The sequence below is a fragment of the Desmodus rotundus genome, chromosome 6 (genome assembly GCF_022682495.2).
Source record: "Desmodus rotundus isolate HL8 chromosome 6, HLdesRot8A.1, whole genome shotgun sequence".
Taxonomy (NCBI): Eukaryota; Metazoa; Chordata; class Mammalia; order Chiroptera; family Phyllostomidae; genus Desmodus; species Desmodus rotundus.
This window is the reverse complement of record NC_071392.1, coordinates 121,757,805-121,777,715: the sequence shown is the minus strand read 5'-3', so window position 1 is coordinate 121,777,715 and position 19,911 is coordinate 121,757,805. Positions and strand designations below refer to the sequence as shown.

At 40.7% G+C, this 19,911-nt stretch overlaps 1 protein-coding gene across 4 annotated transcripts in view; it reads right to left on the bottom strand.

Annotated features, from left to right (window-relative positions):
* Positions 1 to 19,911, bottom strand: part of PLCB1 (phospholipase C beta 1) — a 647,197-nt gene that overhangs the window by 92,906 nt on the left and 534,380 nt on the right. For all 4 annotated transcript variants that reach the window (XM_024559913.4, XM_053926267.2, XM_024559915.4 and 1 more), the window contains exons 24-27: positions 10,021 to 10,153; positions 7,641 to 7,694; positions 4,002 to 4,221; positions 1,214 to 1,394 (exon numbers count right to left, since the gene is read on the bottom strand). In XM_024559913.4, the coding sequence (XP_024415681.1) occupies positions 1,214 to 1,394; positions 4,002 to 4,221; positions 7,641 to 7,694; positions 10,021 to 10,153 (588 nt within the window). The remainder of the gene's footprint in view (positions 1 to 1,213; positions 1,395 to 4,001; positions 4,222 to 7,640; positions 7,695 to 10,020; positions 10,154 to 19,911) is intronic.

The window sequence follows — 19,911 nt, the reverse complement described above, 5'->3', positions numbered from 1 at the left end:
TGTGGCCCTGGGGCAGAAGCTCCGGGCATCAGCAGCCTTCCAAGGGAGGCCTGCTGAACTGGAAATTCAGGGTGGGATCCCATGATCTGCGGTAATGAGCCCTCCAGGTTATTCTGATGCATGCTGAAGTTGACAGTAACTGAGAGTGGAATCTGATTTTAGATAGCTCCTCATGTGACTTAGCCCTGCTCATTTGCATACTGTCATGGGAACCAGTATTTGAACAACAGAATTGCACTGTATCCTGGCTAAACCATCCAACCTACCAGCAGAGACAGCCTCAGAACTCTCTCCCGTGGACCCGCCTCCAGGGAAGAACTGGACAGGCCATGCAAACACCTGTCAGGGCCCATTTCCTCTGGGGACACTAATTTCTATTAAGGTCACTCCTTTGTTTTGTTTTAGTCACAAGCTTGTTTTGAAGGTTACTTTATTGATGGATTCATTTACTTTATCTATCACCAAACATTTATCACATCCTTACTATGTGTCAAGGCATCAGCAACAATGGAGAAAGTGTCACACTTCATGAGAAAACATTTTAGGAGACCAAACTGACCATTAACAGAGATGATGGCATTTTCTTTCCCTGGGAGCCTCAGCAAGGGGGTTACAACACTCCATGTTGACCATTTCAATAGTGCCTTTTCTAAATGTAAGGGAGTGGGCTGTATGATTTTTTTTTTTTTTAGTTTTTAAAAAGCCCAGCGATACAAAATAAAAAGAACACTTATTTGTAGCATGTTCTTAATTTTCTTAAAGTGTTTTCCAATTCCTTGTGAGATTTCAAGGAATTGAAATAACCCCAAAATAAGTCAGTGAAAATAAAAGCAATAAAACATTGCCTCATTAGGGAACAGAGATGAGCTTGGTAAAGATGCTGGAATAGTGGGCGTATAATATATTAGTGTGTGCAATTTCCACTTCTAAGAAATGGTGATTTTGTAGCTTTTTAAAACCCAGGGACTGAGTTTTGATTGTGCTTGTAAGTTAATCATGAGGTAAATCATATGTCATAATATGGATCTGAAAAATACATCCAACGGTTCTCTATAAACTGGCATCAAAATAATATTGGGGAAAAAAGCAAAAGGAAGCTCCCAGCTTGACCTGCCATGGTCTCCCTTTAAGTTATCCAAGGTTTTCATCAAAAGCCTTCTACAGAAAATAGGGTTCCAGCCATACAAACATAAATCATGTTTCTCGGGCTTACCAGTTTAATATGTTCACGCTTCTGGTATTTTTCACTATAATACTGTTCTTGTCGAAGATTAAGCAGTTGCTGTTGTTGTTTATCCTTCAAGTCTATTAACTTTTGGGTCATTTCAGCATCCAGGGCAGCAAGGTCCTGCTCAATGGCTGATGAGCCGTGGTCAGGGCTGCTGGGCTCTGATCTGCAGAGACACAGGGCTGGACTCAACAAAACATGCAGGTCATAGCAAGGTGGAGGTGGGTGGCTCACCAGAGTTCCTTCTAGAGAGCACTGTGTTTGCAAGTATTTCCACCATCAACCTCAGCTACAGTCAGAACCCCGAGGACAAAACCTTTGTTTAGACCAGTCATTACGTGCCAGGCACTTTCTACTTTACAAAAGGCTGGCCCAACAACCCCACCAGTAGTACGACTATCTTCAGTTAACGTGGGAGGAAAACAGGCTCGTTGAGACAATGTGCCTGGGGCCACAGAGTGGGGAGGCTGCAGAGCAGCTCGCCCAGGGACAGACTCCTAAGGCAAAGCAACGTCTGTGCTCTTAAGTACAGCACAGAACCATTGCACACCAGTGTCTGGACAGAAAACTGCCTTACACGATCTGCTCTTCAATTATGTGAAAAGCTCGGGTGAGATGATGGATATTTGAATAAAAAACCAATGAACATTATGTCCATTTATAACTCTGAGCTGTTTTCACAATTTTAATTTGTATCAAGGGGGATGGCAGATGGACAGATATACTCAGGCCTCAGTGGCTTTGTCTCTTGAAGAAGTTTCTCCTCATATGTCTTTCGATACTAGACGCTTAGGGGTTTTTGTTTTTGTGTTGAGGGAAAGTATAAAAAAATAATGTTTCTGCATCTTCCATAAAAATAGAGTTGAAAATATCCCATTGCCTAATGTTCCTTGTTTAAGATCCATGAGATAAATTCTTTTGTAATTTAATACTGGGAAAATGTTTTTCTCTCTTGGAAAAGCAAGCAAGTTTCCTTTAATTAAATAAGGAGAATTGTCTAACCCATATTTCCTTTTCTCAGAAGTTAAGAGCTAAATTCAGTGTCCAAGGACAGAAATTAAATTAAATGGTTGGTGCTGTCCAGTAGAAACATAACACAAGCCACATATTTAATTATTTTCTATACACATAATTTAACATTTTTAGGAGCTACCTTAAAAAGTAAAACAAAATGCATGAAATTAATTTTAACAATATATTTTGTATAACCTAATACACTCCTAATAGTATGATTTCAACATGTAATTAAAGCAAAATACAACCAGAAACATTGAAATAAAGAACAATCTGACAGTAACCAGAGGGGAGGAGGGAGAGGAATAATAGGGGATAATGGGGGGGATCAAGGAACATGTATGAGGGACACATGGACAAAGCCAAAGGGGGTGGGTTTGAGGGTGAGAAGTGGGGATGGGTTGGGGGGGGTGTAGAGAGGTGAAAATGGAGACAATTGTACTTGAACAACAATAAAAAAATCAAATCAAATCAATGTAAGTCCATAAAAAAGACATGAGTTATTTTATATTCTTTTCTTTTTAAATCAAGTCTTTGGAACCCAGTGTGTATTTTATGTTTAGAGCACATTTCCACTTCTATGAGCCACTGCCCAAGGGCTCAGTCGCCACTTGCAGCTCGTGACTCCCGCATTGGAGAGCGGGTCTCAAGGGCTGGGAGCCCCTCAGCCTGTGTGTATGTTGTTTTACTTTTTCTGTTTTCCTAAGTTTTACACACATCTTCTGTAAGTCACTTCAACACTCTATTGGAAGTTTGTAGGATAAGACTTAAACAAGTAAATAAATATGTGAATAGACAAATGACTACATACAAATCACTAAAAGAGAAATTTAGGAAAAGTTTTAGACCAAGCTTTCTCAGAACTGTTTGCCTAAGTGGGTAAATGTTAACGCCTTTAGCTTTCGGCTTCTTCCTGGAAGTTCACCTGGATGACTTCTAAGGCAGCTCCAGTTCTATGAAATAATGATTAAGTTGCTTCACAAAATACCAGTACTATGTTTTCATTGTGCTTTTTAATCACATGTTAAATCTTATGTTCACAATATGAATCAGCAAAATTCACCTTACCTCTCCCTATAACCTGGCATCAACATAACTCAGTAAAGAAGTGAAAGGAAGGCTGTAGTTCAGGCCCTCTGACTCAGCTCACTGACAGGTAGCTTCCATGCTCACACAGCTCCCGGCATTACCGTATCAGCTACATGTGGGTGATAACTGCATAGATCATGTTAACTGCTGTGGCCCCCAGGCATACCGTTGACACTCAATAAATAGTGGTTGAATAAATATGTAAGAGATGCTTCTCCCCATCAAGTCTGGGTGAATAGAGCTATGGGGTCCCCTAGATCCAAACACAAGAGTTACCTGTGCAGGGCTTTGTGGGTTTTAGATGGTGCAGCAAAGAGGGGTCTTCTTTTTTCTGTATGACAAGTTGTCTCTTCAAGTAGGTTCTAGGTACATGGAAAATTTTCATACCCACCAGGTTGTAATATGGGAAGTCAGCCAACTGATATTGGGCTCATAGGCTAGAACTCAAGGGTGGAACTTCCTGCATATCTGTTCTCAGAATTTGGTCAAATAAATAAATTCAGTCCATAGGCAAATCTGCACTAAGGTGACAGTGGAGCCATAAAGAATGAAGGGAGTGAGGTGGCTCCCTCTTGCAGAGTTATAGGTCCAAAATATGTTACAAAACATCAAAAATCCATGTAAATGGCTCTCTTCCTCATGTCAGCAAACACACACTCATTCAACTTACTTTTTCTTACTATCCTTTTTGGCTGTCTTTTCCAAAGCTGCCCTCCTTCTTAAGTAGTCATTCTGAATTTCATTATATTTTGTAGTGTGTTCTTTGATAAGGTCAGTGGTTTTCTTGTGGTGTCTCTTAACCAGGTCTTTCATTTCTTTGTAGTGCTTCTTTTGAAGTTTTACAAATGATTTCTGTTGCTTTAGCTCTTCAATAGTCTGAGCTTCCACTTCTGCAACACATGAGTAGAAAAGTTAACAGACATGGAAGGACCGAAAGTATAGACGTGGAGAGGAGCAGTAACTGATTATTGAGCAATGTTTGTCTGATATAGTTAACTTTGTGACTATGTTACCACATTTCTCAAAGACTCAATTTCTTTACTTGTAACTTTTTAAAAAAGATTGGGTTTCCTAGAAACAGAGCCCAAGAGGGGCAACCGGGAGCATGTGATTTACAGAGGGGTATCTCAGGAAGAGAGGAATGAGGGCAGCAAATAGGGAGGGGCAGTAGCTAAGCAACAATGTTCTCTTAGTTGCAGTCTGGCTCCTGCCTTATTCAACTGGGAACTCTGGAGGGTGGATTGTACCACAGAGTCAGCCTCACCATGAGGCAAGAAGGTCAGCATGCTGTGTATGTGAGGGGGGAGGCATATCCTACTGGAGGCTTCCTCTGGGCTGAGGGCAATTTTCAAGAGCAGGGGAAGCTATGAGCTGTTATTACCCAGCACTCGTGACAGCTAGAGAATGGGTGCCCCAGAGGATAAAGGAGATGTGGGTGGGGCACCAAGAGCATCCACCTTAAGGATCACAGTACTTCCTTACCTTACTTTTTAGGGCTATTTTGGTGATGAAATAAAAGAATTCCTGCAAAGTATTTAACTCGGTTTCTGGCAGTGTGCCTGTAGATACTTAACAAATGACTGTACAGGTTCTACGGCACCCTCTCTCAGGGGCACTGTTCACAGAATAGATACGGTAGGTTTGCGTATTTATCACATTGCTCCAGTACAGAGCAATAAAGTGAAGGACAGTCCCTTAATGTGATTTTCCCAAAGGCACCATACGTGTTAGTGGCATCTTAAATTACTACATACTTTATCCAATGCTGAGAAAATGTTTAATGTGAAAGAACTTGACCTGAAGACATTCTGTATTTTATTGCCATATTTTATTAACTCTAGAAAATGCATTAAAACATGTTAACATTTCTGAAATTAAGATGCGTCTTACAGTCCCTGAAGTCTAACGGCGGGCCAGTGTTTTTCTTTCTGAGCCATCCCTGAATAGTGGGGTGCCTTCACTGCAATGAATTCTCATCTGTTTGGACCTAGATTATTCATAGTTCACATGTTCCCATACTTTCATTTGAACTTTCTGCTGCTGGGAACAAAAACATGTTATCATAAATATTTAGAACTGTCAAGAGATTTGGAAATGATATATGCCATGAATAACAACAGACCTGAATAGAGAATGAGATATCTAGTGGATAAATGTTGAAATCAGAATAATAAATTATGTTCCTACATGCTGAGGTCTTTAAGCATTTGCAATATGCTCTCCTTTTTAACTAGGTGTCTATTCTCCTGATATTCGATTCCTTTTGATAAAGAGGCTGGAGAGAAAATCAGGTATTTTATTTAATGGTTTCCCTCGGGCCCAAATAGACTCATTATGTTTGCATAATAACTTATTATATTAAGAATCTATAATCCTAAGGAATCGCTGCATTTTTGCTAACAGAGTCAGCCCACCTCTTTAAAAATGGTGTGCAGAGCCTCAGCTACGGCAAGTTTAGCAACAGGGTTCGAGATGTTCCAGTGTATGATCTTGAAAAGTTCAAGAGAAAATACTTTAAAAAAAGTCTGTAGATGAAAGGCTATTCTTTGAATGGGCTCTTAAGTATAAAGATGATGTTCATTACATAAAGAAACAAATATTACTTATAAACAAGCCACTCAGAGATAATCACTGCTAGTATGTCCGTATACCCATTGCCTTTTTTCTATGTGTCTATTTATTTTTATTTTATTTATTTTTTAAAAGATTTTAATTATTTATTTTTAGAGAGACGGGAAGGGAGGGAGAAAGACAGGGAAAGAAACATCAATGTGTAGTTGCCTCTTGTGTGCCCCCTACTGGGGACCTGGCCCACAACCCAGACATGTGCCCTGACTGGGAATTGAACTAGCAACCCTTTGGTTTGCAGGCCAGCACACATTCCACTGAGCCACACCAGCCAGGGCCTATTTATTTTTAAACAACAATATTTATTATTTAAACAATCATGCTCTATTTACACTTCTGTGTATTTACTCTTCTTTTATGTGTCAACATTGTATTGTTACCCAGGGAGCTAAATCTTTAAAAACATGTTTTTAAAAAATACATCCTTCAAGTAATTATCCTATGCATATTTTATGTATTATTTTGGTGAAATGTAAATACATACATAAAGGTATGTAAATCATGAATGTTAAGGCCTGTAAATTTTCACAAAGTGAGCGTGCTTCAATAACCACTACTCAGAACAAATAAGAATATTTTCAGCACCCAGAGGCCCTCTTTTTGGCTCCTGCTCCCTACCAAGCATAATGCAATGTGTGTTTCCAACGGCGTGAATTAGTTTTGCTTGTTTTTTAACTGTAGGTAGAGGGAATCATCAAGAATGTGCTCTTTTGTGTCTGGCCTCTTTTCTTCAACTTGATCCTTGTGAATTTTATCCATGTGTGTGGCTCTAGTTTATTAGTCCCAGAGCTGCATCCGGTTTTAGTCTGTGACCATGCCACAACGTATCGATCCATCCTACTGTTTATGGGCAGTGGGGTGTGTACAGTTGCGCTCTTTCCCATAGTGCTGTTTTTGGTGAACACGTGTGTCCATTTCTGTTGTACATCAGGTCAAGTATTATCATCATTTTTCAGACTCTACTACTTACTGCTAATTGTATTAAAGAAAGCTTATTCTAATTTAAGCTGCACTAGTTCATGGAACTAACCAAATAGAAAATATTTCCAAACTGTACTGAAGTTTCCAAACACAGTGTATCATTCTGTTGGCACAAATGGATAATATTCTGCACTTCTAAATTACAGTTTATTGTCACTTGGGGAAGACATACACTTTTGTTAGCTGAGTCACATTTTCAGTGTAAAATTATTTTTGGATTCTAAAAGAGATATGTTGTGAAACTAGTTAGTTAGTTAGTTAGTTAGTTTTAAAAGATTTTATTTACTTTTAGAGAGAGGAGAAGGGAGGGAGAAAGAGAAGGAAAGAAATGTCAATGTGTGGTTGTCTCCTGTGTGCCCCCTACTGGGGACCTGGCCCAAAACCCAGGCATGTACCCTGACTAGGAATCGAACCAGTGACCCTTTGGTTTGCAGGCCAGAACTCAATCCACTGAGCCACACCAGGTAGGGCAGAAATTATTTTTTATAGCAACAGGATCCCATCTGCCAAGTATGGTTACTTCCCAGTGATCACATCGTGTAGTGTAGGCTCAGCTAGGACTGTATATCTATAAATATTTTTAGATAAAAATATTAATTGTTATCTTTCAGAGATAGATGGAGATCTTCTTTCCTCTAAATTCTTACACTCCATACTACTCAGGTGCCTAATTCCATGTCAGGAGAAGGATGATATTTACCTGTTAAAACACTCTGAATAAGATCTTCTGTTTTGGCAGGTGCCTTTACAGAACCTGAAATAAAGGGATAAAATTAATAGCCACTTAAAACTTTTTGAATTTTATTCTTCCTGCAAAAACAACATTTGGCCCTTGAATTTAAATCTCTTGGAGGAGAAATTACAAATTTTGAGAGAAAATTACTCCAAAAAAACTTCTAAGAAATGTTCTTATTTTGTTATTTTGAGGCCAACAATTAAATGTGAATCTATATGCTCCATTTATAGAGAAAAAGGATATCCCTCCACTTTGAAGCAAAACTGTTAATTCAGTAGAGGCAATACTAGTGCCACCTTTTGGCAAAATCAGGAATGGCAAGTGGTCATTTAAAAAATCAAATGCTGACCAAGTTGGCAGTAATAGTTGTTGCAGGCAAGATCCATTAGTGGATGCCAAAAATCATTGGGCAAAAGTGTGAAGAGAAACAGGATATTTGCATCATCCAAAAGTATCTCCCCAGATACATCCATTAACTATAAAGGAGAAAACCATAACTCAGTGGAGAAACGTGGTAGTCATCACCTTAACCAAGTGATCCAACATCACCAGTGACGACACATCCCAACATCAGGTGCCCCGGATCTGAGGCACTGAGAAGGGCACACATCGTTTCTGTGATGTTCTTGCCCAAAATTCATCACTGCAGCCTAATCATGAGAAAACATCAGGTTGGTCCAAACTGAGGGACATTCTACAAAAAACCGACCAGCACTCTTCGATAGTGTCAAGGTCATGAAAGACAGGACAGACTGAGGGACTGCCTTAGGTTAAAGGAAAACAGGACCCATGACAGCTAAATACAGTGTGGGGTCCTGGGCTGGAACCTGGAACAATAAAAGGACATGAGTGGAAAGCAGGTGAAGTCCAAACAAAGTCTGCAGCTCAGTTCAGGGCATTGTGCCAAGGCTAATTTTCTGACCTGATCATGGTACCATGATTCTGACAGATGTTAACACTAGGGAAGCAGAAATCATTTTTGCAATGTATTCTGTTCCATTTACAAAATGACTCTGTAAGTCAAGTTATTTCAAAACATCAAGTAAAAAAATCAAATAGTAACAGTGTAAATTCTCTTTCTCTTTCAAAAGCCCAAGACTATATTTACTCACATATTTAAATGACTCATTTCTATTCCAGAAGCACTCAAAATGTTTGCGTTTGTCATATAAAAATCTTCATTTGAAAATATCACTTCTTGTTTATGATCAAGTCATCTTACTATTACCCATCTCCACAACCTTCTTAAAACCACAGGCCCTGGTCACATCTTATACTAACTTAATACGATTTGTTCTTTTCAAAATCTCATTCTCCCCCGTGAGAAATACCCCTCTGGTCCCAAGTGAAGGATCTGGATTTCATTGCGGCCATGCACCAGCATGACAAGAAAGGATGGAGACGTGAAGCCATACCTTCATGTAAGAAAATTATTTTGCCTTTTATTTACTTTATAGACCAACTCAACAAAAAGTTACTAAGTACATGCTATTCCTTAGCTCTTTGCAAAGGAAACATCCCACTGAAGTCTCACCTGGGAACCCTGCCATCTACTGGGCTAATAGGACATGCTTAGGAGAGACAGCTGCCTAAAGCAGTCTTAGGTTAAATGTCAAAGTTGGCTGCATTAAATCAAAGGACTTTGCTGAGAAGTGAGACGTGAGCACAGCTTTGGTAGAAGCACAGAAGTGGAAAGCAAGAGTTTTAGGATCTCAGGGAACGGTGTCAGTGCTGACGTCACTCTTCACCAGCTATGTCGCCTTCAAGAAGCACCCTGTCACCTCAAAACTGCAGTTTACTCACCTGCACAGTGGGGACAATAACAGAACCTACCCTCGTAAGCAGATACTATTATAAGAGTTCAATGAGAAAACCCATACGAAGGATTTCGCCGAGTGCTCTGCACCTGGTAAACACTCAAGTTATTGAAAGTAAGTTGGAGAAAGATGGGAAGGAATTCTTGCAGAGACTTGACTTAGTGAGGAAGAACTAGGAATGAGCTTCTAGAGCACAGCTGTTTACAAGAAGTCTGAAGAACCTTCACGCACCCTGCCAGCAGAGGGATCCTGATCCACCACTAAACAATGACACCAGAAACCTGGGTAATGCTGTGGTTCATAAGTTGCCAGCAGAGCCAGGTGGTCACTTAGGTGTCTCTCTTAGCATCCATCCATCCATCCATCCCTTCACTCATTGCTTTATCACACATTTCTGGAGCCCTCTAAGTCCACACACCCTTGCTCATGTGATGCTTTAGGTTACTGAATCCTGCCACCTCCTTGGTGGAATGAATAAACTAGAGGCTCTTTGTTCTGCTGTACAGCTCTCTTTTCTGAGTGTTTACCTGGAGCAGGCTGGCTGTGGAGAGCCTGGGAGGGTGGTTTGGGTGCCAGGGATGTAGTGTGATTCACTCCATTTTCTGCTGGAGTCGTCCTGGCTTCACTTGGCGCCTCTGATGGTGTTTCCCCAGGATCAGCCTACAATGATAAACATCCTTTCATTTTCCACATTTCTTACTGGTTTTTAATTACCTTCCTAAACCAACAAAGCCACATTCGATAGCACATTCACAACTCATTTGGAGTCTGAAATATAAAATTTGAAACTCCCTAGAAAGCAGCGTAAAAACAGCATGGTGTTGAACGATGACTGACAAGTTAACTGTATGAAAGACCCCAGGTTTACTGCTTCCTAGGTCTAGGCCCTCAGGTAGTACCTCACACACTGACTTTTAACCTGACCACGTGATTGGCTTTGGTCAAATGAGAATGTAGCCGATGCTGCAAGCCAAGAAGTGAAAAGGCACTTCTGAGTTTTTCCATTTTCTCAGACCCCTGCAATAGCAATGGAGGCTGAGAGACCATGTGGAGGAGAGCTGGGTCATCTAGGCAAGGAAGTCCTAGGCCAGCCAGCCCCCACTGGCCACAGGCACCTGCGTGAGCCCAGCTAGGATGAGCTGAGCATGGTCCCCAGCAGCAGAACTGCCCAGAGGACCAAATGACTCATGAAAAATACTAAGTAGCTGGTGATGTAAGCCACTAAATTTAGGGGTTGTTTGTTAATGCAGCCGTAGCTAATTGACACGGTGGATACTAGCACAGATTTTGGAGCCAGACTTGCCAAGTTTAAATTCTAGCCCTGACACTTATTAGCAGTGTGGTATTAGGCAATTCACTTAACTATGCCTCAGCTTCCTCATCTTTACAGATAAGGATAAGCATGTACTAGAGATCATAATAGCTCTATTGTAAAGTTGTGTAGAGGATCAAGTAAGTGAATGTTGATGAATTTCTTAGTATAGTTCCTGGTACAGAGTAAATGTGTGTGTGTTAAATAAATAAAGCACTTAAGCTCACGTAACACCACAAATGAATCACAATAATAACAAAGGCATCGAAACTTATGAAGTCTCCACTCCATCCCCTCCGGCAACTAGTGCACAGCCCCACGCAGAGTAGACCTTTAGTAAGTGTCGATCCTCAGAAAGTGATTACAGACTACGTAAATGGTGCTTTTCAACACTCTAAATGTTATGTAACCCTTTTCTTAGTGTTGCCTTCCAGGTCCATGGCAGATTTTACTGACAGTGATGCTGAGTCAACGTTCTACTTTGTAGTACATTAAAAATATAGGTATTAGGAAAGAGCCAGGACTCATTTGCAGCTCAACGTTGTGACATTTTGTTATGTAATTACAGATAATGGATTGTCATAATATAACATTTTTATAGAAAGTAAGACGAGTGAAAATAATGACACTGATTGTCACAAGGAGCTTTTGCTATCCGCCAAAGCATCTTTAAAGCATGAGTCTCAAAGCCATTTGTGTGATGCAGAACTTCGTTTCGTTCCACAAACAACCCCTCTCATCCACCAGGAGAGGCCTGCTCAGTGCTCCCGGAAGCCGTGGGCCCTGGGGCCAGGTGTGGGAGATCACCTGGGGTGGGGGGCAGGGGGCCTAAGCCAGCAACCTAGGCACTCACTACACAGAACTCTGCCTTTGAAAGATGGCTACTTCTGCGGGATAAGTTCTAGCGTAGTCGTGTCATTTGGTTACATCCATCAGGAAAATTCTCCCTAGAATCACTGTGCCTTATGTGCATTCTTTGTTCAGCAGGAAATTGCAAACTGCAGGCTTAGGGTCCAAATAGGGGACATAAAAATGTGTTCTTTGGTTCACTATACACACACATACACATATATATATGAAGCTTTTCTTCAAAAAGCGGATCAGGCAACCCTGGGCCTGCGTTCCCACTCTGAGCTTGAGCCGAGTGGTTTCTGCCCTTTCCGGACTGCTCCTCTTTACTCACTTGGCTCCCCCTCCTTCACTGCTGCAGGCATCTAGGTGCATGGGAGACACTTGAGAAGACTAAAATACGATAAATGTGTTTGGTGGCAAAATTTATAAAGGAAAAGCATTTACAGTGCACAGCAGAAGCTAAAGTAAAAGGGACACTGGCAGGAGCATTGGGTCATTTGGGAAGTCATCCACTGGGGCTGGTCCTCTGAGGTAAATACAGTAAAGCCGCCCAGACCCCCAGCTGAAGGGGGCGCCTGTGGACGCCAACTCAGCTGCTTTGGAGACAAAGAAGGATGGCTGGCGCCTTGTTCCACGGGCACCTGGCCTTCCCCAGTTATATCCAGGCAGGTTCCTGGAGCCACGCAGGGAGTGAACCAGATTCTTTCCAATGTGACAACTGGCTGTAATTAGTCCTCTGGAGAAGAAAAAAAAATATTGATGGAGGAAAGTATGGAGGTGATGAAAAGCCAGTTTCTATGAAAATAATCATGAGTGGCTTCTTTTTGGCAACTAGAATTAGCGTCTTGAGGATGTCAGACTAGAAGTGTATTAAAAATGAATGTGGCCTGCTTATTTTTGCCTTATATCTGCCTTGTATGTTCCATGTAGCTTGCATGCACTTGGGAAACCAAGTTCCCTCATCTACGTGAGTCAAATGAAGGAAAAGTAAATATCAAATAAATGTATGATGAAGTCCCTACATGCCAGACACTGATATAATATATACATTCAAAAGTAATTTTTAAGGAGCAGATACATTTTGAATAAACACATAGGCAGACACTTTGTAGTTACAATGGAGGATAGAGAGATCACCAGGGTTTGGTGCTGCATTTTGAAGTATGCTTTGGAGAAGTGCTTAGTCCAGAATTCACACCTGGAGATGCCTGCCCCCAGGCAGGGTGTGCTGCATCGCACAACCCCAGGCGGGTGCCCTTCACAGCACACATTAATAGGTAGTTAATGGAAATGCCAGAAATGAGATAGGTGCACTAGATTTAATGCAACAGGGCAAAGCGAGGCTGTGCCCAGAGCTGGAGATGCAGCTCCTGAAAAGGGGGTGGCTGCCACTCAGTTGCAGCATGTCATTGCCCAGCCTTTGAGAAAAGCTGGAAAACTGAAATTTTGCATGTATTTCCGAATTTTAAGTCACCAAGGGGCCAAACGCAGCACAAGGTGAGCCTGCAATTGGCCCAGAAGCTTCCCATCCGTGCCCTCTGCTCAGAGGAGCAGAATTGGCCTGGGATTTTGGGATTGCGTCAGGTGAGCAATGCACCCACAGCAGCGCTGAAGGGCGGGAGAGGTGGGAGGTGCTGGGAACACAGCTGGTTTGCAGCCTGCCAGTCCCACCTCACCCCAGGGGCTGAACAAGGTGGGGAGAGGGGGCGGGTAAGGAAGACACTGGATGCTAGGATAGGAATTTGGGTTTCTTTTGTGTGTAGTTAGATACTTGCCAGGGGCCTCTTATGATTTTTTGGAAACAAATTTAATTTATTAGGTTAATAGGAATCAATAATGGCAAATATATTAGACTGATATTTAACATATTTTGCTAACTAAGGACAGTCTAGGCACATTTTAACTGACCTTTCCCCAGTGGAGAAGGACAATGGAAGCAGCTGTAGGCAGTGTGCAGGACGCTGTACAGGCACCAGCTTTGTCATGGTCGTTGGCACAGGCACACTGTCAGCTCCACGGTGGGGCAAAGGCCCCGGAGGGACTACTGAAGGTCTTCACTGAAGACTTTATTAACAGTCACGTGACGTGATAGAGGCCACACGACCAGCAGAAGGATGGTGTATGATATGTGCTATGCTCTAAAGTCTGACTGTCTCCATTGCACTAGTTCACTCTGTATTCTGTGATGGCAGCGACTTAAGGAACCGCGATAGTAAATCTGCTGCTGAGATCGGGGTTGTATGAATGTAAACACCATTCTCAGAGAGCTTACTGTGTGGCCCTAGAGAGGCATTTATGTGTAAAAAGTTAAATGCCTTCAATAAAACGGTTTAATACAAGACATCAAAAACAAACAAAAAATCACCTATAGTAATAAACTACTGTAACTAAATTTTTAAAATGTCATCACTGAAAGATTTAATAATTCCCACTCTATGGATATGCAAGCTGAAATGAAAAACAAAATCCCTTGTCCCACTTAAAGGAACCAGTGGAAGTCAATACTTGGGACTTTGACTTTCACCCAATCCTTAGACTTTCTCCAAATATTATTTTTTATGATTTGGAATAAAATAAGCACAAAATACTTTCACATCAAACTGGAAATTATGATAGAAACCAAATAACTACAAATGTCAGTGTTCTCAATTTAATGGAGAGACTTTTAGGATCCAGTTAAGCAAATTTCAAAGAAAGAAAGTTGGAAGCTAGTGTTTTAGTTGAACTGAATTTTGCTTAGCTGAGTAAAGAAAAAGTACAGAATTAACTACAGCAGAAGTAGGGCCCTGCCATCTAGTGGCCAAATGCAATATTACAACTTTTTTTCTTCACACGGAGTAGTGAAATTTTTAAAGCCAAAATTTTATTTAAAAAATAATATTTAGTTTTTTTATTTAAAAATAAACAGAAGTGCATTTAAAATATCTTATGTCTGTCAGTAAAAGGAAAACTGTAAAGACCATTTTTATGAGTTTTACAGAGAAGGAGATGCCATTTGATACGCTAAATGAAAAAATTTCCATCCTGGGCATTAAAAATTTGGATGTAATAATCAAGCAATAGAGAGTTAGAACGTGGGGAACTTAATTGGCTGGTTAATATCGAAGTAAAGGGTCTCCCAAATGCCAAGCGTGAGCCTGAGTTGCTGGAGGTGCTGGGTGGTGCTCTCCTTGCCAGAGTCAGCTAAAAAGTGCAGCCCCTTCCAGGCAGTGGCTGGGACAGCAGCACCTTGATCTGGACACTGGGTGGGAAAGGGGCAAGGCCATCCATTTTTCTGGAAGAGTAAGGGTGAGGCTCGTAACTCATCATGCATGGGGAAATCTAGTCCCCATGGCACAGATGTGGGCAGTGAGCGGGGCTGGTCAGAACCAGTCTCTCTCTCAAGAATGAGCTTCCTCAAACACGTGTGTAATTCCTACCTTAAATTTCTACTAGGTGAATGAAATAAGATAATGTATCTTCCCCAAATTTCTAAGAAATTCAGATCATTTCTTAAAACTATATCCTGATGTATGCATTCTGAAATGTTTAGGGATAAAATATACTAATATTTGCAACCTACTTTCAAATGCCTCAGAAATAAGATGGAACAATGAATGCACAGAGGGATGGCTAGATGAATATGTATGTGATAAATGAATGCACTTAAATTTTAGTTATGGAATTCAGGCATTGATATTTGGTGTTCAATGTATGATTCTTTCAACGTTTGTATATGTTTGAACATTTTCAAATCAAGTATAGCAAAACTCCTATATTTTGAAGCTTATCAGGATGAGTTAGGAGCAAAAGACAGTTTTAAGGAGATGAACAGACCCATCTCTTGACTTCAGCATTTAAAGCTTCTTGATTTACCAAGTAAAATGAATCTGGCTTTTATTGCAATTAATACCCCATATGTTCCTCCAGCAGTAACTGGATCATGAATCCAACTGCTTCTTGACACAGCCTGAGCAAGAAATAATCAGCATTCACAGGGTCTCTCTTTGTTGAAACATTAGTGATAGCTGCAAGTTTGTATGACTATGCATGTCAGTCTCTTCCTCAGGATTGTAAGGCCTATGAGAACACCTGATTTTTCTTTTAATTACATATACATATAGTGCCCTGTGTGGTGACTGACGCTCAGTTGTGTTAAAAAATTTAATGAATAAATCCACATTTTTCCTGCTCACATATAATCAATAGATATATTATTTTCTGAAGATCTTATTTATTCATTTTTAGAGAGAGGGGAAGGGAGGGAGAAAGAGAGGGAGAGAAACATCAATGTGTGGTTGCCTCTCACACGCCCCCTACTGGGGACCTGGCCCACAACCTAGGCATGTGCCCTGACTGGGAATCGAACCAGCAACCCTTTGGTTCACAGCCTGTGCTCAATCCACTGAGCTACACCAGCAGGGTAATAGATATATTATTAATGACAAAGTCCCATAACTAAAAACCACTTAGATGTTATGTTAAAAAAACAAAAATTTTTCTTTAAATGAATGAATCAATGAATGAAAAAATTGAAGATGCTGCTTTTCTGTTGTCTGTAGTTAGAGAATCTGCATTTGACTCATAATTGTAGCAGTTTATTTAGAAGGAGGTTAAAGGATTAAAGGATACAGCTTTGCTGACTATTTTATATGTGTTACATGTCACTCTTCCTTCCAACCCTAACTGATTAGAAATATTCACACAATCTCCAAAGAGTTAAACAGAAATGAACTCTTGGCAATTAGGCAGAAAAGGTGGATACCTCTTTCAAAGAGAACAGAGACCAATCACCTTTATGTTCATTTTATGAGAATGTATATTTCATATTGATTAAGCCATATTATTTGGCAAAGATTGTGGCCAATCACTCTAGACAATTCCCAGAGAAAATTTTCTCCTTGAGCCCTTTGCCGGTTCCCAGGATTAAGCTGACCTTAGAGTGGATGGAATTAAAGGCTTTCACCTAGGAGGAGCAGAGCCCTTGTGAGAGACAGACGCAGAGCTCTAACACAGCGGTTCTCCGTGTGATCCCTGGACCCACGCGTCAGCCTCACTACAAATTTGGTAGAGATGCAGTTCTTGGGTCCACCCCAGACCTACTGAATCGGAAACTCTGAGGGGGGGGCCCAGCAATCTGAGCTTTAAGATGCCATCCAAGTGACTCTGACACGGGCTAAAGCCTGAAAGCCGTGCTACTCAAAACACGGCCCACAGGCCAGCAGCAGCAGCAGCATCTGGAAGCTTGTTAGAAATGCAGAATTCTGTGCCCTGCTCCAGGCCGAGTAAATCTGACTGTGCAGTGTGATGAGATCTCCAGGTTCGTTGTATGCACGTGAAAACTTGAGAAGCCCTGCTCTACAGCAGAGTGGAAAACTTTGTCATCAAGAGTCACATTTTTATGACCTCTATGGCATTGGGCACAGCATGGGTGACAATACTCAAGTTTCAGGATTCATCGCTGCTTTCGGCAGGTGAACCTGAAGCCACTAACTGGAATCCATTGAAATTTTAAAAATTATTATGGAGAAGGTTGGTAAAAGGTAGCAGGGAAATTGAACCAATGATCATTGAGTGGTTTCCACTCAAGTGAATACACGGATTTATCTTGAGATCTCATATTAAAAGACCCCAATTGCTCTATTTATTGGCCTTTGACTTTAGGCAAGTCATTCGACCACTATAAGCAACCATTTCCTCTTCTATAAATGGGGACTACATGTTTGCCCCAGCTGGGGTCCAGATGTACCCAGGGCACCCAGTGGAAGTGCCTGGTAAACTGCACAGCCACATACAAACGGAAGGGGCAGTGTTGTCATCAGAAGGCCAGATCCTGAAGGCAGACCTTATCTTCCAACTTTATTGGATGCTGGAATGTTCAGGGGCTGGGAGAAACTACTGTTTCCATGAACTGTTATTGTGCTGAATTATTATTGGAGAAGGAAGGTTTTCATAAGGATAATCAAAGATGACTAGTAAACCTCATCTTTGATTACATCACCAAGTTCCGGAAGCACGGACAAGTTTTAAGCTTATGTACTGGAAAAGTTAAACGCACCCAAGGCCTCCTGAGTTAGTTCTGTGGCATTTGTAAGAGCGCTGCCTGGGATTTTTGCTGTTGGGTTATTTTATTGGTGAAATTTACACCAGACCATTGGACTTTTTCTTCTCAAATAATCAAATCCCTTTGAAGGTATCCATGGTGCCACACACTGAATTAGAACATAAACTATTTTAGATAAATTTCAGCTCACTTATAAGAATACTGAGTCTGATAACTTAAAAAGTAGGCCTCTTAGAGTAAGTGAAATTTAAGTATTATCAAATAACTCTATCTTTGCAGAATGTGAAGACCATACAGATGATAGAAGGAAATCTTGAGAACAGAAATGTTGCCCTCGAGGGCCGAGTGAGGTTTGGAGTATCAGGTACAGGCACACCTCACTGTGTTACACTTCACTTTACTGTGCTTCACAGATGAGTTTTTACAAACTAAAGACAAGACCTTCCACCAGCAAAAAAAAAAAATATTACAACTGCTTTCTCACGATACTCTTTTTGTGGTGGTCTAGAACTAAACGTCTCCCAGGTTCGTCTGTACTCTGTCTTAGTCCGTAACCTGCCCCTAGGGGGCACATGAAGGCTTGGTGACCGAATGTACCCTCTGTAACCTGGAAGTTTAGAGCTGGGAGACATGTGTATGCATTTTGGCCAGCAGCCGGTATACAACCTGATCCAATAGAACCCAATATAGACCAATATAGACCTAACTTATTGAAGAACAAGGTCTGATAATATTCAGCGATTTAAAGGGGGAAATCTTGACATTGGATTCAATAAAAAAAATTCAGTTCAAAGGACATTACTATTTAAGGTAAAGGTCTTATAGTCTGTGCTCGGTAGCCCGACGTGGAGGGAAGAAAGATGAATGAAGGCCTAGTCCTTATTAAAGGTTACTGGAAAATTACTTTTGTCCCTGAGGGACATAGTGCGATGTGGGATAGAATAGAATTTTGCTGCTCAGAGTGTGCTCCTCAAACAGCATCGCCCCATCACCTGGGGCTTGTTAGAGTTCCTGAGCCTCAGGGCCCACCCACCCCTGGCCCAGGGGCAGCATTTCGTCACGATGCCCTGCTCTGCACATTAAATGCAGGGAAGTGCTGGTGGAGAACGTGCGTTCTGGAGCCAGGCTGCTTAGATTCCAGTCCTGACTCTGCTCCTTACTAGTTGTGTGGCCCTGGGTGACGAATTTAACCTCTAGCACCCCATTCTCCTCATCTGTTAAATAGGAATAGAAATAAGACATACGAATCTTTTAAGACATAAATATGTTAATCTATTAAAGGGCTTAGAACACTGCCCGTACCATAGTAAACACTCAATAAATATTTACTTTTTCCCACTCCTTGATGGGTTTTACCAAATACTGCATTTGAAAATTATTGTTCTAAATAATATTTTGGGATTGATACATTTGACAGTGACTTTTGTCCCTTTATAGGCATATTTTAAATATGGAAAATCCCAACTGTTACAGATGTCTTATTGGGCATCTCTGTTACTTCTTTAAAATATTAGGGCTGGGAAACATTTTTTAAAAATTAAAAACTTTTGTTAGAAAAATAAATATGCATAGAAGACACGCTAGAAGGACATACACCAAAAATTTTAACTGTATCTGCAAGATTACTGAGGGGCTTTTTGTTTCTTTTGTTTAATGTTTTTAAATTTTTTATATGACCTTTTATTTAGAGAAATAGCTAAACATATTATAAAGCCTTTGTTATTAATCAGATAAGGCAACTTTCTATAACTTTATTAACTTACCACCTTGAACAACAACTTTAAAAATAAATCTAGCAACTCTAATCTCTATTATTCCTTAACTTCCAACATACATATGTATCTTTCACATGATATAAAATAAATATCTGCAGTCCAAAGCATGGAGGAATTTTCAATTTTCTATTTATTTGGTTTTCAAATTACTCTGTGGAGATAACTTATTAGACTATTAGTAACGTGGGACCATTTTGCAGCCCAATGAAATCTTTAATTTTCGAGTAGAAATGACCTTTACAACTACAAGTTAAAAGGATTCTACTAAAAAAGTCTTTGCTGCTAAAATAGTGTCTCCAGTGCCTGCCATGTCCTAGATAGAATTTTCTTCCGAGAAAACCACAGCTACTTATTTGCAGTGGCCTCATTCAAATACACTTGCATTAGTTCAAGACAAGATAAGGGCACACCGGCATTCCAAGGTGTGAAATGACTC